General features: G+C 43.1%; 2 protein-coding genes across 3 annotated transcripts in view; both read left to right on the forward strand.

Moving 5' to 3' along the window:
- RASSF8 (Ras association domain family member 8) overlaps nucleotides 1-24,063 on the forward strand; it is a 71,393-nt gene that overhangs the window by 43,437 nt on the left and 3,893 nt on the right. For both annotated transcript variants that reach the window (XM_035127576.3, XM_088652315.1), the window contains exons 2-4: nucleotides 5,883-6,081; nucleotides 18,083-18,969; nucleotides 23,627-23,771. In XM_035127576.3, coding sequence (XP_034983467.1) covers nucleotides 5,979-6,081; nucleotides 18,083-18,969; nucleotides 23,627-23,771 — 1,135 coding nt within the window. In that variant the 5' untranslated portion in view covers nucleotides 5,883-5,978. The remainder of the gene's footprint in view (nucleotides 1-5,882; nucleotides 6,082-18,082; nucleotides 18,970-23,626; nucleotides 23,772-24,063) is intronic.
- On the forward strand, nucleotides 2,977-3,692 carry LOC118091102 (histone H2A-like). The gene has a single exon (XM_035127741.2). It carries the CDS (start codon nucleotides 3,111-3,113, stop codon nucleotides 3,552-3,554), a length of 444 nt encoding a protein of 147 aa, XP_034983632.1. The 5' UTR covers nucleotides 2,977-3,110; the 3' UTR covers nucleotides 3,555-3,692.

Below are 24,063 nucleotides of genomic sequence, written 5' to 3' on the forward strand. Positions count from 1 at the left end.
ACACTCTGTCCCTGGACACATCCACTCAGTGAACAGGCTATTTCCCCCAGTACTATTCCCTCTCGCTTGAAGGGAGTCCAGTGGGGAGGGGGTGGGGGAGGGGAGGATGTGTCAGGCACCACTGGGCAAGATGGGAGGAAGAGCTGCCAATCCTTTAATGCTTTCTTGTATTCTTCTAGTGGCCAATCCCTTAGTCATAAATTACTAATAAGCAGAGCTATCTCTCCTGAACAATAATACACAGATATCACTCCAGACTGCATTTCAAAACTTTGCTTGCTCTCTTGTTCCACTGACCCAGCCATGTTTGCTAACCATATTGTTGACCTTTAATCTTCCAGTGAAGCAAGTCTGCCAGTCTAGACGTCACAGCAAACTGTAGATGGCTTGCAAACCATGGTTTGCAGACTGCTATCAAATCCATGATGTGTCAATTCAGATGTTACCCCCAAGTCATTTAGCTAGTAAATAAAGGTAAAGGGACCCCTGACCATTAGGTCCAGTCGCAGACGACTCTGGGGTTGCGGCACTCATCTCGCTTTATTTGCCGAGGGAGCCGGCATACAGCTTCCAGGTCACATGGCCAGCATGACAAAGCCACTTCTGGCAAACCAGAGCAGTACGTGGAAACGCCGTTTACCTTCCCACCAGAGCGGTACCTATTTATCTACTTGCATTTTGACGTGCTTTCAAACTGCTAGGTGGGCAGGAGCTGGGACTGAACAATGGGAGCTCACCCTGTCGTGGGGGTTCGAACCGCCGACCTTCTGCAAGCCCTAGGCTCTGTGATTTAACCCACAGCACCACAGCTAGTAAATACTTGGTTGCCATTCTCTTTAAAGCATTGCTGCACATTCTCCAAACTGCTTGTGTTTCCATTTGATCTTCTCTTTTAGTATCACAAGATTAACTCTCTTTTAGAAGGGAATTTGCTTCCATTAGCTGCAACTGACACAGAATTCTGTAGCTCATGTTGCTCCAGTTCTGGCTCACCTGGATTGGTATTTCCTTTCAGACCCAATTCAAGATTATGGCTGCTTCCTTTAAAGGGTTATCATAGATTAGAACTGTTCCAGGATGTTTTCTTGCTGATTCTTCCTTGTTCTGCACTCGCCTTTTGCAGTTTGGAGGGTGTCAATGCTTCTGAATACCTGCTGCTGGAAGGGGCAGGAGGGGAGAGGGCTCTTGTGCTTGAATCCTGTTCGAAGGTTTTCCACAAGCATCTGCTGGGCCCTTTGAGAACAGTATGCTGGATTAAATGGGCTATTGGCCTGATCCAGCAGGCTCTTCTTAGGTTCTTGAGGCAGGGTTTTTGTTTGTTTTTGTTTTTGAGTATTCACCTTGTGGAATTCCCTCCCTAGACAATTCTACTAGGCCTCCTTCCTAACCCTGCTACTAAGATAAACCCTCCCAATCACCTCCTTTTTATTATTTTAATTGATCTTATTGCTGTTTAATCCTTAAAATAATCACAGTGTTTTACCCTGAATTCTGAAGACAAACCCCTTGCCTGAAGGGTTGCAATCTTAAGGGACGAAGGTATGGCTCAGTGAGACTACATGTGCTTCTGGAGGGGAGCCTTGCAGCCAGTTTGCTCCCGGTGTGTCCTTTGGCTCATGAGGATAAAGGGTACACATGAGTTGTATTTTGGACAGTACGCTAAGCCAAACCTCAGTGAGGTGTGGCACTCAAAAGTACTATGGAGCAGCAAAGCAATGAGCTCCTCTCTGGAATCCTACATGTGATATGATAGCCATGTTCAAATATATGAAAGGATTTCATATGGAGGAGGGAGAAAGATTGTTTTCTGCTGCTGCTCCAGAGAAGCGGACACGGAGCAATGGATTCAAACTTCAAGAAAGAAGATTCCACCTAAACATTAGGAAGAACTTCCTGACAGTAAGAAGAGCTGTTTGGCAGTGGAATTTGCTACCAAGGAGTGTGGTGGAGTCTCCTTCTTTGGAGGTCTTTAAGCAGAGGCTTGACAGCCATCTGTCAGGAATGCTTTGGTGGTGTTTCCTGCTTGGCAGGGGGTTGGACTGGATGGCCCTTGTGGTCTCTTCCAACTCTATGATTCTATGATTCTGTGATTCTATGTTTGTGTAGTCTTACTAGGACTGTTGGGCTCACTGCATGATGCAGAGCAGCTGGGGTTTTTTTTTACCTTGTTCTGAGTATATGAAATGCATCTCATGTAGCTTATAACTTTGCAGTGAGACTCCTTGAAGATTCAAGGTTTTTTCCTTTATGGTTTTTCCTAGAAAATTTCAATTTTTGAGGGGGTGTATAAAACTGGGGCCAATTTTCTAGGTATCTCCTCATCAGACGGAAAGTTGTACGCTGAACATATCAACTTTGGCCTTTTTCACTATGCCAAATGTTTGCAAACTTGATTTAGTAACCAAATTTTTTCTTGTTGTTAAATTTGCATACTGCACTTCATCCATAGATCTCAGAGTAGTTCACAATATAATGATTGCAATATAAAAGCTTGAAATACATAATAAAAAATGAGCAAAAACAAGCCAACAATCCCTCCCTCCCACAACTGGCCAAACATTTTCACCTGGCACCTAAAAGGGGTATAGTGAAGGCACCAGCTGAAGGAGGAGCATTGCACAAACAGGGAGCCACTGCAGAAAAGACTTGTTCCACCCTCTGGACCTCTGGTAGGGGAGGCACATGAAGAAGGGCAACAGAGGTTTTCAGGGAGGGAAGTGTGATGAAGAGGGTGGCTTTTCAGCTCAAACACTGGGATAATAGAAATGATTTAACAATGCACACAGCATCCTATTGGCCAGCACCCCAGCCTATCAGGAGCCAAATTTGGCACTCACTATCTTCACTGCAAAGAGGCTATGGAAAACTCTGCACACAGTATTTTTTTAATTGTGGCAGCCTTTCAAATGATAGCTTAACCTGCAAGGCCAGGAAGAAATCCAAAAAGGGCAGGGTAGGAAAACTGAAGCAAGCAAAGCAGAACAGCCGGAAAAACCCCTCCAAAACAGCAAAAATCCAACAAGGTTAAGAATTGCCAGAGCAAGGCAAACACCTTGAAGAGTTGGACCAGATCAACAAGTGTTGGCAGCTGTGGCAAGCTGGACTGCGACATGTCTGATGATCCGTGTGATACAGAAAGCTGGGAAGAACCTGAGCCATCGTGCCATGCGAGGAGGCCGAAAACATCTCGCTCTTGCCGGGCTGGGCTGGTATTCCCTGTAAGCCGCATTGAAAGATTCCTCCGGAAGGGAGACTACGCAGAGCGCATTGGATCAGGGTCGTCTGTGTACATGGCCGCAGTGCTTCAGTACCTGACCTATGACATTATGGATATAGCTGGGAACATTGCTAAAAACGACCACAAGCGCCGAATTGCCCCCCGGCACTTACAGAGAGCCATCAGTGATGATGCTGAACTCCACTCTCTGCTTGGAGGTATCACCTTCCCCCAGGGGAACACCCTGCCCAAGAATAAGACCACCGCATCAGCCAGGAGGGGGAAGGGCAAGAAATCTGGCAAGGCCGTAAGAGCTCAAAATGTTGTTACTGCATAAGCAAGGGTAATGCCATTTTTCTGAACTTGAGATTGAGTCTTTACTACTCGGCAACATGGTCTAATAAAAGCTGATCTGACCATTTCTTTTGCTGTGTGAATGTTTTTCTTTCCATGTGAGTTAGCTAGGCAATTATCATTGAGCTGGCTATTATTTTGATAGGACTTCAAGGACTTCATGTTTTGTACAGCAAAAGCATGTTACTTAAACCTAAGTAACATGCTTTTGTTGGGTACACCCTAGTGTTCGGCATCTGGTGGCTTTTTGATGCCAACACCTATGGCTTCATTGTGAGGTTCACACTTTTTCATTGGTTTTTATACTTCCATTTCAGAACTGTAAATAAAAAAGGTATGGAAGCCTGTTCAGACATCAGAGCCAAACTTCTTCCTGAATACAATTTGGAACCTCCCCACAATCACACCACATAGGAAGAAAGTACCGGTAGTATCTGATCAGTACCCTGTTTGTGTGAATCTGGTGGTTTCCTGAAACTACAATAGAAAACGTTAATTCTTCCCAATATTCTTGAAAAAATAGAGTTGGATCATGAATGTCAAGCAGATACTTAACTTAAAATCAGGAGTGGCTTGACAAGAGGAATACGACATTTGAAGCCCATCTCCAGGATCTGTCTGTGTGGGGTGGCTCTTGATGCACTAACTCCAGCCTCAGTCCACTCCTTGTGAAAGTCCCCAACATGTTTGAATGGTCTTTTCCTGACAATCCTCTGCAGGCTGCGGTCATCCCTGCTGCCTTTGCACCTTTTTCTTCCACACTTTCCCCTTCCACAAAACTTTCCATTAATGTGCTTTGATACAGCACTTTGGGAACATCCAACTTCTTTTGCAATGACCTTTCGAGGCTTTCCCTCCTTATGGAGGGTCTCAATGTTGGCTTTCTGCACAACTGTCAGGTCAGCGGCCTTTCCCATGATTGTGATTCCTACTGAACCCTTTGCAGGAGTTATGGATTGAGTAGCTAAACACTACTCTATTTTCTGAGATTGTGAATTTGGGGTTTTCTTCAGCTGTACGCCATAATCACAATTTCAACAAATAAAGACTTGACATATCTCGCTTTGCATGTCATGAGTCTATCTCCTATATTGGTTTCACCTTTTAAGTTGAATTACTGAAATAAATGAACTTTTTGACGATATTCTAATCTTTCAAGTTTCACCTGTATGTTAAAACCAAAGTCCCACTTGCCTTGAGTGCTGCTGCCTATAGATGAGCCCAGTTATGGCCAGAACATTCTTCCCTTTGTGCCAGAGTTCTACAGAATGTGGTTAGGCTTTTGCAATTGCATCTTGGCTTCAGAGGGAACATTTAACCCTAAACTTCACATTTTTGCTGGATTAAGCTGGTAGGCACTGGACATTCTGTGCTAAGACTTTAAGCCTAAGAGTGGCATTTTAAAAAATTGAATTAAATGAGCCATCTGCTCCATTAGTTTGCCGTCTGGGGTTTCTTTTTCCTTTTCTTCTGAATTGTGATGATTTAGGGTGTGCTGAGCTACTGACCAGTGTGATGAGCCAAACAGCTTTTGAAATGCTCCAGGATGGGTTGAAAGGAATAGATGTTCTGAAAGTAGGAAAGATTTTGAGGATCCTTTTTGGGTGCTTTGGCATCCAGAGTTTTACCTGTCTCTTTGTTAATACTCCTCAGGATGGGAAAGTGCTGGACCTTGAACTGGTGCCAAACTAAGTGCTCTAGCCAGTAGGTATGGATGGATCAGTGTAGTTCTGTTCTGAGTCAGTTTCAGAAATCTTGCTTTTTTAAATTATGCAATAGTATGTCCTACTTTTAAGCCTAATATGTTGCTTCATTTTTTAGTAATAGGAATGTGTACCCAATCAAATAATAAAGTGAGTTAATTACCATTTCTGTTGTTTGGAAGGGCGTTGGGAGGAGGATAGAAAGTGCTGCCTTCAAAAGATAAACTTCGTTGTTTTACTACTACATTTCTTTCTTTCTTTTTACCACTTACGTACATTTCATTTTACATATAAATTTTTTAACCTAGGGGAGAGCCAGTGTGGTGTAGTGGTTAAGAGCGGTAGACTCGTAATCTGGGGTACCGGGTTCGTGTCTCCACTCCTCCACATGCAGCTGCTGGGTGACCTTGGGCTAGTCACACTTCTCTGAAGTCTCTCAGCCCCACCCACCTCACAGGGTGTCTGTAGTGGGGGAAGAAGGGAAAGGAGATTGTTAGCCGCTTTGAGACTCCTTTGGGTAGTGATAAAGCGGGATATCATATCCAAACTCCTCTTCTTCTTTTGTCTCTCTAGGCCACTATAAGCAGAGTTTTTATTTTATTTTCCAGATAATTCCCACCAGTATGTTGACACTACCTGGCATAGCTGCAAACGTGACTTGTCATCTCAATTGCATCCATGGCTGTTGGGTGACCTGGTAAATCATGGAGCTGAAAGTATGGGTGGATGGAGTCCAGAGGATCGTTTGTGGTGTCACAGAAATTACAACTTGCCAGGAAGTTGTTATAGCTCTTGCTCAGGCTATAGGTAAGTGAAATAATCTCCTTGTGCTCCATGTGCAGAGATCCGTGTGTTGTGGGGGTGGGGGCACTTTTTCTGTTGGAGACAACTGTTCAGGTATGCTTGCACTTCAATGACTTCTGTATTTTCTTACCACATGGCTATTGAGGAAAGCTTGAAAAGGTCCCTGCCCATTTGCTTCTTCTCCATGGAACCTGACTCTGTTGTCTTGTTGACTTGATTGAACAAATGAACATTCTTGGAAGTTTTCCAATGTGGTCACTTTTGCTAAAAACCATTTGTTTGACTCTTCAATAATGCAAACAACTTGTTGCTTCCGTATATACTTGAAGCACCAAAACCAAACTTTGATTCAAGATGTTTCCCTTTATTATCATCCCTCTAAGGAGGTACATGGAAGTTGAGCAGAGGAAGTTGAGTGTACATTGCAAGGCTTTGAAGGGAATACGTTAATCTATTGTAGGGGTGGGGAACCTTTGGTCCTCCAGATGTCAGACCCAGCCAGCATCACCAATGGTCGGGGTGATGGGAGTTTTGGTCCAGCAGCATCTGGAGGGCGACGGGTTCTGCACTTGATACATTACCTTTCATGAAGCACCATGTTCTGTTCTCATTGGCCTCCACTACCAAGAGAAAGGTTGATTTCCTTATAAGAGGATTTCTTCTATGGGGCTTCTTACTGTAGACTTGCACTTGGATAAGAAGCTTCCTAGAATTTAAGATTCAGTCACCAATGAGTTCTGACCATTTTGAATGAATGAATTAATGAATGACTCTTTATTTGCATCAGCCATCGGCCATAGCAATAAAACAACAATACGATATACAAAGAATAGAAATAAAAAGTCAGTTATATAAAATACATTTTAGGGTTTTGAATCAATAGTCAAATAGTGGATCATATTCTAATTGCCCCAGCTAAAAACCTTGCCACCTTTGCTGTCGCCTCCTCAACTTGATCTGCCAAGAGAAAGGACACTGTGGCAGTGGCCACCTTATACACACATTGCTTACACTTATTGAAAACTGAATAACCTCTTTCTCCTTTCAGGTGTACTTTTCCTATCCTCTCCCTTGGGGTCGTGAAGAGGACTTTGATTTATTTTACTTTAAAAGAATCCTAGTTTTGCATTTTGTTCAAATGAGGAACCGTGGTTTAGGTTAAACTCTAGATAGTTTAGCAAACCGTATTCCTAGCCTACGATTTGAAGGTTTGCTTGTTAATGAAACTTATAAAGTTCATTTTAAATTAGAATCCTTGGTTCAAATAAACACTAAGCCAGGATTCTTTTACGTTCTCTTCCTGGCCATGTGGAAGGAGGAAAAGGGAAGGGGAAGAGGAAGCCTGGGGCTTTGCTCTGGTTTATTCAGGTTCACCCACATAGTTCTAACCCATTTTAACCAATTGTGAATGTGATATGTTACCTAAAACAGTTCAGATCTCCAAGAAGAAAATGTAGATTTACCACTGCTGCTTGTTTAACAGCCCACGCAATCTCTGTGATAAAACAAAAACTGAGAGTAAGTGGCTTAGCACTGCTTCAGTACTTAACAACTCTATATTCTGTATGCTGCAGGTTATGATCCTTGAAGCTCTATTTTCCTATTAATATTCCCACACTGACAAATGAGACTTTCAATTCCTTTACTATTGTGGACCTATTGCCACTGCTACACTAATTGGCTGAAAGTAGCTGTTTGATTTTACAATTTCTTTTTCTTTTATAAATCTTTTTAAGAAGAGATTTGGGTGAAGGGATTTAAATCTAGAATTTAATTTCATTAATATATCTTCTTCCAGAGAGAATGAGTGCTATCAGGTTATGCATCCTGAACAATTTAATTTTTATAGCTATTCTGACATAAATTGGATATGTATTTATATACCTTTTTTACCTACGGAAGTCTTTGCAGCATTCAAGCTGCTGTATCCATAATGTGATTTAAAATATGTCAGTATCTCTGTTTTAATGGGAAATTGTGCTTAAAATCCTGTTTCATGCTGTGCAGATTCAGACTAAATTCAAATAGCTATTCTGTTAAGCTTTCCGAAATTTGCATATGCAAAACTTCCACTGTTTTCACTTTGAAATCCTCAGGTAATGCTTTGTAATACTTACATGAGAATTTTGCATAGTAAGGGGGAGAGTTGCGAGCATTTTTAATGGTGTATCATACTTTCACCAAATAATTAGAAAATGAGGGAGGAAACCTCTGATATCTGAGGCTACATTATTCAGCGTTAAGTGCTAAAACATCATTTACTGTGCATTCTTAGTTTTACATACAGATTTTATTCTGAACTATATATCAGGTAAGAACTCATGTCTGTGGTGTGGTAGTTAAATGAACAGTTTTCCTCGATAAAACTTTTAGAAGGGATGGAGTAAATTTACTTTTGTGTATCCTTTACCTAAAGGTAAAGGGACCCCTGACCATTAGGTCCAGTCGTGACCGACTCTGGGGTTGCGGTGCTCATCTCGCGTTGTTGGCCGAGGGAGCCGGCGTACAGCTTCCAGGTCATGTGGAACCAGAGCAGTGCACAGAAACACAGTTTACCTTTCCGCTTGGAACAGTACCTATTTATCTACTTGCACTTTGACGTGCTTTCAAACTGCTAGGTTGGCAGGAGCTGGGACCGAGCAATGGGAGCTCACCCCGTCACAGGAATTCGAACCGCCGACCTTCTGATCGGCAAGCCCTAGGCTCAGTGGTTCAGACCACAGCACCACCCGCTTCCCTACCAAACTGCTATTTTAAGCTGTGTGACTGAGCGAGAACTGCAGCCTTTTAAGCAACAGCAGCAACTTGACAGACCAAAATGAAATGAAAAGAAGAAATGGAACAGAGTTGCAAATATGCTCAAAGTAAATTTGGTCATGGTAGACTTTCCTAAGAAGAAGAATCCAGAATCATGGGGTGGGTGGGTGGAATAACGCATATACATTCCATTGTGGCGACTGCAGCCTAACTTTAAGGTGCTGTTTGGCAATTAGATTATATATTTGAGTGTCTAACATTGCTTGCCGCAGATTCATATTGCAATCTATGTGGTCATGTGGGGTATATATCTGACTAGTAGCACTGATTGTAGTGTAACATTGTTATGGCACTTATCCCCGTTCTTTACACAGTATCACTTCGTTGAAGGATTTCAGCAGAAGCTATTTCTTAAATCCTAGTCTAAAATGCCTGCTTGATAGTGGCCTCCTTCACCACCAATCCATGGCTTGCCAGCACTGTTTGGACTCCCAGAAGTTAGCTCTTGTCGTTGCCCATCTATAAGTGTGTGAAGCCACGTACATCTTCCCAGCAGTTTCTGGTTCCTAAATCTTACACTGAATGCCCCAACGTGGGCTTTCAACTAATGCAGTTTGCTTGTATCCTCTATGACTTTTGGGAAGCTGTCTAGAAATTGCAGACTAGAATGATTTGCCTTTCTGAAATCACATTAGTCTTAAAGCTCAGAGCAATAATCTCCTTTCATCCAGTAGCTAACTACAATGAATAGTTCAGAAATTCTGTCATGGAAGGCCCCATCTGTATCAAATTGGCAAGCATCTATATTTCCTGAATACAGGTTCTTGTTGGGACATCTTAAAAAGCTGTAGCTTCTTGTGAATGTTTTGGTCAAATTGCCTAGCCTATATATATCGAAAGTGGATATACACCAATCTCGATTAGCCTTCAGCTTGGTTGGCTCTGCTCTTAATGGTTCAACTCTCAGGAGGCTGTGTCCCAGACAACTCCCACTGACTCATAACAAACTGATAATTTTCTGCCTCATTGGTTGCTGTAGGCTTTTTTGCAGAGCTTTGCAGTTTTTCTGTGTCCATTCAAATAAAAATAAAAATCCACCTGTGACTGAAACGGAACAATTGTGTTCTCATTCTAGAGATTCCAATATAGCTATCCCAGCATTATTTCTGGGCATCTTACAGACTTGGGTAGAAGCCAATATTCCATTAGGGCCTTGCATGAAAAGCTGGTGTTTTTCTTTCTTTTGAAACAAATTAGACTGAATGATTAAACCTTTCAGGCAAACCTATAAGCCTTAATAGTACTATATGTGCCTTGCAGGCAGCTAGCTTTACAAAGGTTCTGCAACTTCGCAAGAGGGAGAATTGAACGTGGTAAGCCAGGTCTTCCATGTGTAACATGTTCTCCAGCTGCTAGCCAGGAACTAATTGGTGATACCTGTGTAACCAGATTTAAGTCTGGCACATACAGTTGCCCACTGCTCAGCCCGGACACTGAGGTCCTCCAAGGGTCTTCTGCTGGTTCCCTCACTAGGAGAAGTGAAGCTACAGGGAACCAGGCAGAGGGCCTTCTCGGTAGTGCCCTCCTTGTTGAACATGTAATGTTGAACATGTTGAACATCCTTCAGATGTCAAGGAAATTAAGAACTACACAACTTTTAGAAGACGTCTGAAGGCAGCCCTGTATCGGGAAGTTTTTTTTTTATGTTTGATGTCTTAACTATGTTTTTATATGTGCTGGTTACAGGTAGGTAACTGAAGAAGTGTGTATCTGAAGAAGTGTGCATGCACACGAAAGCTCATACCAAAACAAAAACTTAGTTGGTCTTTAAGGTGCTACTGAAGGAATTTTTTTATTTATATGTGCTGTTAGCCTGCCAGAGTGGCTGGGGAAACCCAGACAGATGAGCAGGGTATAAATAATAAAATTATCATAGAATCATAGAGCTGGAAGGGACCCAAGTCATCTAGTCCAACCCCCTGCAATGCAGGAATCTCAGCTAAAGCATCCATGTCAGATGGCCATCCAACCTCTGCTTAAAAACCTCCAAGGAAGGAGAGTCCACCCCCTTCCAAGGGAATCCTTTCCACTGTTAAACAGCTCTTACTGTCAAAAAGTTTTTTGAATGTTTAGTTGGAATCTCCTTGTAACTTGAAGCCCTTGGTTCGAATCCTACCCTCTAGAGCCGGAGAAAAGAAGCATGTTCCCTCTTCCATGTGACAGCCCTTCAAATATTTGAAGATGGCTCTCATGTCTCCTCTTTTCCAGGCTAAACATACCCAGCTCCCTCAACTGTGCCTCATAAGGCTTGGTTTCCAGACCCTTGATCTTCTTGGTCACCCTCCTCTGCACACCTTCCAGCTTGTCAACGTCCATCTTAAATTGTGGTGCCTAGAATTGGACACAGTATTCTAGGTGTGGTCTGACCAAGGCAGAATAGAGTGGTGGTACTACCGTGCTACTACTGCTACTACTATTTCATGTGCAAGACATTTGTAGTTGATGTTACATCAGCTGTCCATTGTTTTATCTTAGAGTAACAAAATCATTGCTAGCTGCTGATATTAAACAGGGTGCTAAATGGAAGTTGCTGTGGTGCATTCTTATTTATTATTATTATTATTATTATTAGATTTATATACTGTACCACCCTTCATCATAAGAGTGAAGATGTGGTTCACAGAATAAAATACAGAATAAAAATAAGTAAAACAAAACAGCAAAGCAATAACCTTCCCCCATACATATTTAAAAGGCTGTAGAATATTAATCAGCCCAAGGCCTGGTTGAAGAGCAATGTTTTAGCCTGGCACTGAAAAACATATGACAGTGCTAGGCAAACCTCCCTGGGGAGAGTATTCCATAAATGGAGAACCACTACAGAAAAGGCCCGTTCTTGTGTTGCCGCCCTCCGAGCCTCAGATGATGAATGCAGAGCCCAGGACAGGCAGTCCTTGCGGTATTGCAGTCCTCAGCCATTTAAGGGTTTATATGTCAAAACCAGCACTTTGAATTGGGCCCTGAAGCTAATTAGCAACAAGTGTAGTCAGGGCAGGATCAGTGTAATACGCTCAAACCATCTTGTCCCAGTGAGCAACCTGGCTGCTGAATTCTGCACCAGCTGAAGCCTCTGAACCATCCTCAGAGGCAGCCCTACATATAACACGTTGCAGTGATCCAACCTAGAGGTTGCGGGAGCAGAGACAACAGAAGTTAGGCTATCCCTGTCCAGATAGGGGCATAGCTGGGCCACCAACCAAAGCTGACGGAAGGCACTCCGGGCCACTGAGGCCACCTGAGCCTCAAGTAACAGCAAAGGATCCAGGAGTGCCCCCAACCTGCATAGCTGCTCCTTCAGAGGGAGTAGAACCACCTCGGGAGCAGGCATCCCCACTCCCAGTCATCTTGTCTGAGGTGTCTCAGTCTTGAGCTTCAGTTCATTGGCTCTCATTCAGTCTATTACCAAGGCAAGACATTGGTCCAGCATATCCACTGCCTCACCTGCAGATGTAAAGGAGAAGTAGATTTGTGCATCACAACATACGTATTGCTGACAACATACTCCAGAATTCCAGATGACCCCACTCAGTGGTTTCATGTAGATGTTAAATAGCATAGGCAATAAAATTGAGCCCTGAGGAACTCTGTGCGCCGCTGAAGGCTCCACGGGGCTGGAAAGCTCTCCCCAAGCTCCACATTCTAGGAGCAACCATTCAAGTAGGACTGGAACCACCACAAAGCAGTGCTGTGCCACCTGCGCCCACTCAGACAGCCCACCCAGAAGGATACCATGGTCGATGGAGAGGTTGAGGAGAATTAACAAGGGCATGTTTCCCCTGTCTCTCTCAACAAAGGTCATCATGCAGGGGGACCAAAACAGTTCCTGTGCCAAAACCAGGCCTAAACTCCAATTGAAATTGATCTAGAAAATCAGTTTTCTCCAAGGGTGCCTGGGTCTGGTCTGCAACCACCTACTCCAGGACCTTGCTCGGGAAAGGGGAATTAGCACCTTGCCAGTAGTGTCGTGGTCTCATTGCTGAGCAACCAAGTGCAGAGCTCAGTGCAGTGGGAGGCCAGCCAAGAGTCTCTGGGGTGTACTTGCCCAGAGGCAGAAGCAGGATGCAAAGTTGGGTACAGTTCTAGGGTTGGGCAAACAGCAACCCCCATGGTGAGATGGTCCAGGGCCTCATGTAATCTGATGATCTTGGGGGCAAGGGTGAAGATGAGCAGAAAGCAGCAAGGTTGGGCCAAGAACTACAAGCGTCGTTCCTAGCATCTGGCGGAAGCTCTACTTAAGAAGGCTGAAGCCAGCTGGTTCTCAACAGCGCCTTCCTTGAAGGCGGATCAGCTGCAGGTAGAATACCATGGTCGATGGTATTCTGTCCCTTCAGGCTGCTGTTCAGCAGGCAAAGCTGACTCCTGAGCCGTGACAAGTAGGTAGATTTTCCGTATCCAGGGAAGGTTTCTTAAGTTCTGGTTTTACTACCACTGCCTCTTTCAAGGAGGCAGGGACCACTCCCTCTCATAAGGAGGCATTCATCGTCATCACACACACGCACTCCGGTGTGCATTTATCAGCCACGAGGGACAAGGGGCATGTGGTTGTCCTGACTGATCCAAGCCCCTTGTCCACATCCTCAAGCCTTACCAACTGAAATTCATCCAACACAACAGGACTAGACGGTGAAATTCATCTGCTGTAGCAGCGGATGCAAGATCCCAATGGATGCAAGTGAATTTTTCCTCAAAATGTTTTGCATACAAGTCACAGCAAGCTGCTGTTGGCTCTTCCACCTCCTTTGGGCCAGACTGTAACATGCCTTGCACTACCTGGTAAAGCTCTGCTGTACGGCACAATCAGTGTGCAATGGAAGCAGCAAAGGAGTCCTTCTGATGAGTCCGCACCAGTGTTGATCTCTTCATAAGACAGATGGGTGGGGTATAAATAATAAATTATTATTATTATTATTATTATTAGTGTCCAAAACTCTGAGCTTGCTGTCACTGTTGCTTCTTTCACTCCTACATCCAATGTTTCAGCTAACTTAACTGCCGTTCACACATCTCAGCAGTCCCAACACAGTGGTTTTAAAAGCACATTGAGCCACTACAGAACTAGAAAAGAGGAAAGCTACCATGAAACCATGGTATTTCCAAAGCTTTTTCATGTATTGCTTATCATGAAGATTAATAACCATGCATAGAGTTGGAAACTTAGCTTAGTATGTTGATAAACCATCAGAAGAAATGGCAGAGTTGTGCATTTTGCACTGCCTCTGGCTCCCAAGGGAGTGCAGCAGGACTTGGGATTGTGTGGGGAAGGACATGACCTGAATCTATGGTGAATTGTAGACCAGCTCTAATTATAAGTCTGTATATTTTAATTCTGCAAGGTAGAACACAAGTTTCTTATGAAAACTCAAAGCTCTCAAACTATAATCCCAGTCATGAACAGCTGCTTATTTGTTCTGCAATTTGCTTAATATCTTGATTCTTTTGCAAATGTAGGTTTTATCCCTTGTTTTTCTTCATTTTTTGGTTTTAGCACTGTAATAGTTTTTAACAACAAACCAACCTGAAATTGCATACGCTAAGCAGTTAGCTTACACTTAAATCTCTCTCTGGTTGGCACAAGAAGTCTTTAATAGCATTATTAAATAGTCTAAAAGCTCTGAATCTTAATTAACTGAGAGTGTTGGATCATAGTTCTTCCCCCCCCCCAAAAAAAACATCACCAATGTCGCTTTGTTGTTTCCCTCCTTAATTTTAAAAGAGATGCTTCAATTGCCAGGATAGGCTGCATTTACCAGGACAAGCTGCTTTTTAGCACAAGATCATTGCAACCCACAAATAGATGTTTTGGCTTCCCAAAGTAGATGCTGATTCCAGTCTACATCTTGGCTATGCATGTGACTCAATAATTTCAGTTAGGTTTTTCAGTCGTCAAGATTATTAATATTAACAAATAATATATAGGTTGCAGTTGTTCTCTGGTAAGAACAAACAAACAATCCATAATGATGTATGGCACCATACACCATAGTAACCCTTAGCAGCCAATATTTCGCAATTCCAATAAATATTAAAGCAGAATTCAGTGTCAGCCTCATAAAGAGTTATTGTGAGTTACTCTAGACTTACGGTAAGCTGGTTTAGCAGCTTTCCCCCTGCCTTTTAAACACCAACTTTTTATTGAAGGTCTTTGATATTTCAACATGTATGGAAATACACTGACTGCAAAATACAATACGGTATGATTGATTATTGAAACCGTGTGGTCACAACCCTCTTAGCATGAATTTTGAGGGATTGTCTGATTTCCCTCTGCCCTCTTATTTGTGCTTTAAATAGATAACAAAGGATGTACTTTTTTACTTACTGAAATGTTTTGTGCTTCCTATACATTAGACATGTAGTACAATTATGATGTGTCTATTATTTTTATTTGTCTTTCTTTTATAATAATAATATAATAATTTATTATTATACCCTCCTCATCTGGCTGGGTTTCCCCAGCCACTCTGGGCGGCTTCCAAGGAAACATTAAAATACAATAATCTATTAAACATTAAAAGCTTCCCTAAACAGGGCTGCCTTCAGATGTCTTTTAAAATTACTATAGCTGCTGATTTCCTTGACATCTGATGGAAGGGGATTCCACAGGGCGGGTGCTGCTACCAAGAAGGCCCTCTGCCTGGTTCCCTGTAACCTCACTTCTCACAATGAGGGAACCGCCAGAAGGCCCTTGGTGCTGGATCTCAGTGTCCGGGCTGAATGGTGGGGGTGGAGACGCTCCTTCGGGTATACTGGACCGAGGCCGTTTAGGGCTTTAGAGGTCAACGCCAACACTTTGAATTGTACTCGGAAATGTACTGGGAGTCAATGTAGATCTTTCAAGACCGGTGTTATGTGGTCTCGGTAGCCACTCCCAGTCACCAGTCTAGCTGCCATATTCTGGATTAGTTGTAGTTCCGAGTCACCTTTAAAGGTAGCCCCCCGTAGAGCGCATTGCAGTGGTCTAAGTGAGAGATAAGTAGAGCATGCACCACTGGCTAGGCAGTCTGCAGGCAAGTAGGATCTCAGCCTGTGTACCAGATGGAGCTGATAGACAGCTGCCCTGGACACAGAATTGACCTGCACCTCCATGGACAGCGGTGAGTCCAAAATGACTCCCAGGCTGCGCACCTGGTCCTTCAGGGGCACAGTTACCCCATTCAGAACCAGGGAGTCCTCCACACCTGCCAGCCCCCTGTCCCCCACAAACAGTACTTCTGTCTTAACAGGATTCAACCTTAATAGTTTAAACTTAATTCTAGGTCGTCCCCCCCCCCCGCCAGATAAATTTTGACAGAACTTTTTGCCATTCTTTAAAACATTTCATATTATCAATGATAGGAATGACTTGGTATAAAAATAACATTTTTGGCAACACATTCATCTTAACAACAGAAATATGGCCCAACAAGGATAATTTCAAATTTGACCATATATCCAAATCTCTCTTGATTTCATTCCATAGCTTATCGTAATTATAAATTCAGATTTTAGCAGTCATATTCAGTAGTTACCACCACATTTGCTGGTATTCTACAGATTGTTTTTGTATGTGAAACAGAGACATCCCCGTTTCCCAGCGACAGTCCCCGGATTTACAAACCAGTCCCCTGACAAAATCCATCTATTTAGTAGGAAGTTGAAAAGTGTCCCCAGATTCACTGAAAAAATCTGGTCACCTTATCTTAGCTGTGCCATGAAATAAAGGTATTTCATTGCACCTGCACCTGTGCACCTTTTCTTTAGTGATTATATGCTATGTTTGTTTCATATACATTTCAGCTGCTAGCCATGACTGTTAGTTACTATCAGGCTGAGAGGAGTTCAGACGTAAATGGGAGGGACCACTAGAAAGCAATGAGGAGAACTGCCCCACTACAAATAACCCACAGTATTTTTTGCTCCAATTCATGCTCTGTTCATTACTAAGCTTGCATTTCTCATGAGGAAGAACAAACAAGACTTCCAACCCCCTTCAATTTTTATGAAGTTTGCCATAGCTCAAGGAGGGGGGATCAGTTTAAAAAGTACAGTGGGACCTCAGTTTACAAACACAATTGGTTCCGGAAATCTGTACTTAAACTGAAGCGTACTTAACCTGAAGCGAACTTTCCCATTGAAAGTAATGGAAAGTGGATTAATCCGTTCCAGACAGGTCCGCGGAGTACTTAAACTGAAAATATTCAAACCGAGGCGTACTTAAACCGAGGTATGACTGTAGTACAGTGGTACCTTGGTTCTCAAAACCAAAGCATTCCAAAACCAAGGTGCACTTTTCCATAGAAAGTAATGCAAAATGGATTAATCCGTTCCAGACTTTTAAAAACAACCCCTAAAACAGCAATTTAACATGAATTTTACTATCTAACGAAACCATTGACCCATAAAAGCAATAATCAATGCACTGTACTATTAAATAAATAAGACAGTACTGTAGATGATTTAAAAAAAAATTCTTACCTGCACTGATGATAGTCATTGTTTGGATGGGGGGCTTTTATCCATTTCCGCAGTCACACAATCAACCAATCAGTAGCAGAACTGGGTTCCACACAGTCACAAAACAAAACAAATTAACCGAAAGAGCCTCAAAAACAAAATCTGCAAAATAAATAGCAAAAACAAAAGCACCAAACTGAATCCATTCTGGAAATCCGTTTGACTTCCAAAATGTTCGAAAACCAAGGCGCAGCTTCTGATTGGTGCAGGTGCCCTGGGAACAATAGTCGACAGCCACGTCAGACATTCGGCTTCTGAAAAACATTCGAAAACCGGAACACTTCTGGGTTTGGGGCCTTTGAGAACTAAGGTACCACCGTAATGGAACAATATGCTAAAAAGCTCACAGTACTTGTGACCCAATAAGCCGGCGGCAGTGCATCCGTTAAAGATGGTGTCTTCCTTAGCTTCCATAAATAGGTGGTTATGTGGGTTCCGGCTACATTGATAATATGGTTTGACTCGGTTCTTTTTTTCCAGGGGGTACTCAGGGGTATGCAGTACTGGCACCTCTTTTTTGTTGTGAAAAAGTGTGGCACTTACTTCATGGCAAGTACCAGCACCTATTTTTCTAGAAACAAAGCAATGGTTTGACTGGCTGCCCTACACCTCTCATTGTGCAATGCCACCCTCTACTGGACTGTTCTAGATCTTTTACCCAAAGTTTCAGACATTCTTGTCTTTTCTTTTCTAGGCCGTACAGGAAGGTATACCTTGATAGAAAAATGGAGAGACACAGAGAGACACCTGGCACCTCATGAGAATCCTATCATTTCCTTGAACAAATGGGGCCAATATGCCAGCGATGTGCAGTTAGTATTGAGGCGGACTGGGCCATCTCTCAGCGAGAGGCCAACTTCAGACAGTGTTGCTCGGATACCGGAAAGAACTTTATACCGCCAGAGCTTACCTCCACTGGCTAAGTTAAGGCCTCAGAATGATAAGCTGATAAAAAGGAGGGAGCCAAAAAGGAAATCGTTGACTTTCACGGGAGGGGCAAAAGGATTAATGGACATTTTTGGCAAAGGCAAAGAGTCTGAGTTTAAACAGAAAGTTCTCAGCTGCAAGGCAACAGTTGATGAGCTGAAGAAGCTGATTCATTTCCAGACGGAGAAGCTGCAGTCCATTGAGAAACAGCTGGATTCCAATGATGCTGAAGTCAAGTACTGGGAGCACAAGTTTAATTACAGCCTAGAAGATGAAATTGTCAAACTGGAGCAGAAGATTAAAAGGAATGAGGTAGAGATTGAGGAGGAGGAATTCTGGGAAAATGAACTCCAGATCGAGCAGGAAAATGAGAAGCAACTGAAGGAGCAGCTCCAGGAGATCAGGCATAGGATTTTGGACTGTGAAAAGAAGCTGAAGGAATATGTGGCCCAGATCCAGAGCATGGAAAGTGGCCTTGAGGCGGAAAAGTTGCACCGAGAAGTGCAGGAGTTAAAAGTAAATGAAGAAGAAGTCAAAGAGAAGATTGAAAAAGTGAAGGGTGAAATCAATATTCAGGGACAGCAGAGTCTCAGGCTCGAAAACGGCATTAAAGCTGTTGAAAGGTCTCTGGGCCAAGCCACCAAGCGGTTACAGGTGAGTGGGTCCATCTCATGTGGACCAGCTTTAATTCTTGATGTCAGCTAAATTATTCAATGTGACATGATTTCAACCATGTCATATACGGAATAGTAGACTGTGTCTCATCTTTGAGTAAAGGTGAACGGTATATTACAAACTATGTAGGTCAGCTGTGGGGAACCTGTGTCCCTGCAGATGTTACTGGAGGATGGTGGGAGTTGATGGTGGGCCAGCCACATTTGGAGGGCCTCACAGTCCTCATCCCATGGTTCCCTCTGAAGCAGGCATGATATACTGCTCGTTTTTTATACATAACTTTGTACTTCCTTGCTTCAGTTCCTCTCCCTGTGTAGGGACAGAAGAATGCAAAAGTGGCAAGAGTTTAAGCTCTGTTAATTGTAATGTAATGTAATGTAATGTAGCCTTCTACACACTCAAGAGATCTTGCATATAATGTTTTAATGGTCAGAGTGTACCAAGCATCTTTGCCTTGGTACATTGAAATAAAACCTTTTGAAGACTTACTTGAAATTCATCTTCCTCCTGGCCCGAGTTCTTGCAATTTACTGTTTATTTCTGGACTTCACCAAGAACTCCAATTTCTACTACAATTTTAAAATGGCATAGAAAAACAAATGGGGAGGGGACAAGCAAGCCATTGGTCCAAGATGTATGTGGAGAGGTCATCGTAGTCTGTGCACATTCTTGAGGGAGAATTACTTAATTGCTTGAGTTTTTAACCTTTGTTGTTGTTGTTTAGTCGTTTAGTCATGTCCGACTCTTCGTGACCCCCCTGGACCAGAGCACGCCAGGCACTCCTGTCTTCCACTGCCTCCCGCAGTTTGGTCAGACTCATGTTGGTGGCTTCAAGAACACTGTCCAACCATCTTGTCCTCTGTCGTCCCCTTCTCCTTGTGCCCTCCATCTTTCCCAACATCAGCGTCTTTTCCAGGGAGTCTTCTCTTCTCATGAGGTGACCAAAGTATTGGAGCCTCAGCTTCAGGATCTGTCCTTCCAGTGAGCAGTCAGGGCTGATTTCCTTCAGGTCGGATAGGTTTGATCTTCTTGCAGTCCATGGGACTCTCAAGAGTCTCCTCCAGCACCATAATTCAAAAGCATCAATTCTTCGGCGATCAGCCTTCTTTATGGTCCAGCTCTCACTTCCATACATCACTACTGGGAAAACCATAGCTTTAAATATACGGACCTTTGTAGGCAAGGTGATGTCTCTGCTTTTTAAGATGCCGTCTAGGTTTGTCATTGCTTTTCTCCCAAGAATTTTTTACCTTTCCCACCAAACAAATAACTCTTGGGAGTCCTGGGAGTCCATAAAATTAAACCTAGTGATACTTTTCCTGCTGATGAAAAATGATTTAGAAATATTTGTATGGATTTGGCAGCCATATCTCATAAATACTGAATTCTTACATGGAATTCTTACATGGAAACAGAATTGCAGAAAATATCAAAATGCTACCCAAGGTTATATACAGTGGAACCTCGGTTTATGAACACCTCGGTTTATGAATTTTCGGTTTATGAACGCCGCGGACCCATCTGGAACGGATTAATTCACTTTCCATTACTTTTAATGGGAAAGTTCGCTTCAGTTTATGAACGCTTCAGTTTATGAACAGACTTCCGGAACCAATTACACCCATGTTTCAGTTTATGAACGCTTCAGTTTAAGTACTCCACGGACCCGTCTGGAACGGATTAATCCACTTTCCATTACTTTCAATGGGAAAGTTCGCTTCAGTTTATGAACGGTTACTCTGCGGACCGTCTGGAACGGATTAATCCACTTTCCATTACTTTCAATGGGAAAGTTCGCTTCAGTTTATGAACGCTTCAGTTTATGAACAGACTTCCGGAACCAATTGTGTTCATAAACCGAGGTACCACTGTAGTTAGAACAAAAATATCCACCATTTCTTATATGCCATGAAAGATCTCTTGTGTATCTTCTAGGCTTTGCTAAAATCCTGAGAATTCCATTTAATTCTGTTTTATGTTTCAAGGGCTCATCATTCTAGAGACAAGATTTTTAAATGTTGCTGGAAAGAATTATAGTCAGGATCAAATACATGAGTAAGAATCCTGCAGATGTTCTAAGTGGGGGGGGGGGTGACCTTGTCTCCCACACATGATGCAACAGGGAACTCAATGCACTGGAGTTGCGTATCATAGATGTGTACTCAATTCACACAGTTCCCCGCCCCCCATGGAGGAAATACTGTATGTAGATATCACATGTTAGATATTTCTGGCCAGTAAATGTTTGACTTCTAGAGAGGATGGCATGGCATCATAAACCCTACTGGCTTACTCCCAGTTAAGGGACCTAATCCAGCTCCCCCCCCCCCCAGTGTATGCTTCATGCCAAGGACCCTGCTTTTGATAGCAGCAAAGAGAGACCCTGAGCTGGGGTGGGCAGAAATGCAACCCCCCCCTCCCTGGTGATCAGCTGAGGAGATAGTGGTGTGTGTGTGTGTGTTGTTCGAAATTAGCCAGGCGTATTTTGCACCTGGCTACTGGCCACTTGCAACCAAGTGAAGATCCCTGGGTGACAGGATGGTGCCTGGCATCTACACCATCTGGAGCTACATGTCTGGGGTTTTTGGGATCTTTACTGTTTCAACACACAAATGCCCCATCCTGTAGGATTCTATCAGTTATAGTTAATCTGCACAATTGAAGTGAATTTCAGGAACCAAAATGCTTTTTCTGTGCAGCCTGCGCAGGAGCAGGGAACAACATTATAGTTAATTATTGTAGCTTCTCCTCACATACCCCACCCAGTGCCCTGCTCACAGTTGTGAAGAATATCCCTACAGTATAAATGGTCTGTGTCACCATTAAGAAAGAGGTAGAAATAGGTCAATATATATGTGGACCGTCCCTGGATCAAGTGACTTTTCTTTTTTAAGTTCTCAAAGTTCTTAACCTAGACCAAGGTTGTCCTCTGAACCAGCCAGATGTTTAACTGAGAATCGGTCACAGTCAGTCCATCATTTGAAAAATAAGACTTTAGAACCATCTTACCCTCCAAATAGCAACTAGGTGTTCTATTTTTGCACCTGTGACCTTGGTTTAAAGAGCCATTTGGCACCTTGCTTAAATATATCTGAGTTTCTAACAACACTGTGTGTCAGTGTGCCAGTGCCAGCCAAGAGTGTGTGAGAATGTGACATGCAGCTCCCTGAGGCTTGTGCCAGGGTGAACGAGTCCCTCCAATTAAAAAAAAAAAAGGTTAACTACCCCTCTCACAGAAGATGGATAAATAATAGTAGCTTTCAAAAAGAAAAAGAAAAAGATGAAGCTCTGTTTATCAGCAATAATACCTCTGACTACTAGATGCTGGAAATCAATTGAGTGTGGGCTTCCAAGTTGACCAGTGACTGTTTGAGGCATACTGCTGGACTCAGTGAGTGCTGGTCTGGTATGATTTAGCAAGGCACAATCTTAGTCTTCTTGGCTCCCAATACGTTTCCAGCACAATTCAAAGTGTTGGTGCTGACCTTTAAAGCCCTAAACGGCCTCGGTCCAGTATACCGGAAGGAGCGTCTCCACCCCCATCGTTCTGCCCGGACACTGAGATCCAGTACTGAGGGCCTTCTGGCGGTTCCCTCGTTGCAAGAAGCCAAGTTGCAGGGAACCAGGCAGAGGGCCTTTTCGGTAGTGGCACCCACCCTGTGGAATGCCAGGGCCTTTTCGGTAGTGGCACCCACCCTGTGGAATGCCAGGGCCTTTTCGGTATTGGCACCCACCCTGTGGAATGCCCAGGGCCTTTTCGGTAGTGGCACCCACCCTGTGGAATGCCTTCCCATCAGATGTCAAAGAGAAAAACAGCTACCAGACTTTTAGAAGACATCTGAAGCTGTTTAGGGAAGCTTTTAATGTTTAACAGACCATTGTATTTTAATATTTTGTTGGAAGCTGCCCAGAGTGGCTGGGGAAACCCAGCCTAGATGGGCGGGGTATAAATAATAAATTGATGTTGTTGTTGTTGTCTTCATAGTGCTATAGGTAGCATTATAACTGGAGAAGGAAGATTCTGCCCCTGTTGCAATACAGATACTATAACCTTAAAAGCCACCAGCACATCAGCTGTGGAACCATTTTCACTATGTACATTTTCTCAGTTTCTTCAGTTTTTCCACAATCTTTTCAGGTGATGGAATTTGACTGCTTTGATAGATTTGGGTTAAATCTGAGGCAATGATGAACCAAATTCTACTTCACCTCTTGATGCATAATGTGCTCCCTTCTCTTAATGAGCTTCACATTCCCTAGCTAATGCTTCCATAACTCACAGACGTGGAATCTTAAAAATACCTCAGTGTGGCTTCCAGGACAAGGTAGGGGCAGAATGTCAGTGCATTCTGGAGTTGGCATTTATGTTATACACATGAAGTTTTTGAAAGAACCATTTGATTATCCCTAAAGAAGACTCCAGGGACGGTCCACAGCTGGGCTGTGGTGAAGTATGTGCATCATAATATAATTGTTTTGTGAGGAAATGGCAAATTCCAAATAATGATCTCAAAAACTAATATTGCAAATCTTTATTGAACACCACCCATGGTTTCTTTTTTTCTGTTTTAAAGTGAAACCATACCCTCCTGGTTTCTGTGTGAATAAGCTTGTTTACATCTTTTTTTTATTTTAGGAAAAAGAACAAGAACTAGAGCAGCTGACAAAGGAGCTACGGCAGGTCAACCTCCAGCAGTTTATCCAGCAGACCGGGACAAAGGTCACTGTGCTGCCAGCAGAACCGACTGAATTGGAGGCTTCCCAAACAGAGCTTGAGAGGGGTATGTTGTGGGAATTGCAAAATACGCCTGTCTCTTCCTCTTTTTCCCCAATCTCTGGTTCGGAATGGGTGACAGCCTTCCCAGCCTTCTCTCAAATGCACAAAAAGCCTGGGTTTTTCACGCATTTGATGGAGACAGTAAAAAACATAAAGCAGTGGAGCCTGCTGCCCCTTTCCTTGACAATTCCCACTTTCCTTTCCCAAGCAAAAATAAAAGAAATAAAAATCCAAAAAACACCCCACCTTTTCCCCTTCATTGGGGGGTGGGGAGAATAGAAGCACCTTTTTTTCTG

Source organism: Zootoca vivipara, chromosome 9, assembly GCF_965207765.1.
Source record: "Zootoca vivipara chromosome 9, rZooViv2.hap1.1, whole genome shotgun sequence".
In the NCBI taxonomy this organism is placed as follows: Eukaryota; Metazoa; Chordata; class Lepidosauria; order Squamata; family Lacertidae; genus Zootoca; species Zootoca vivipara.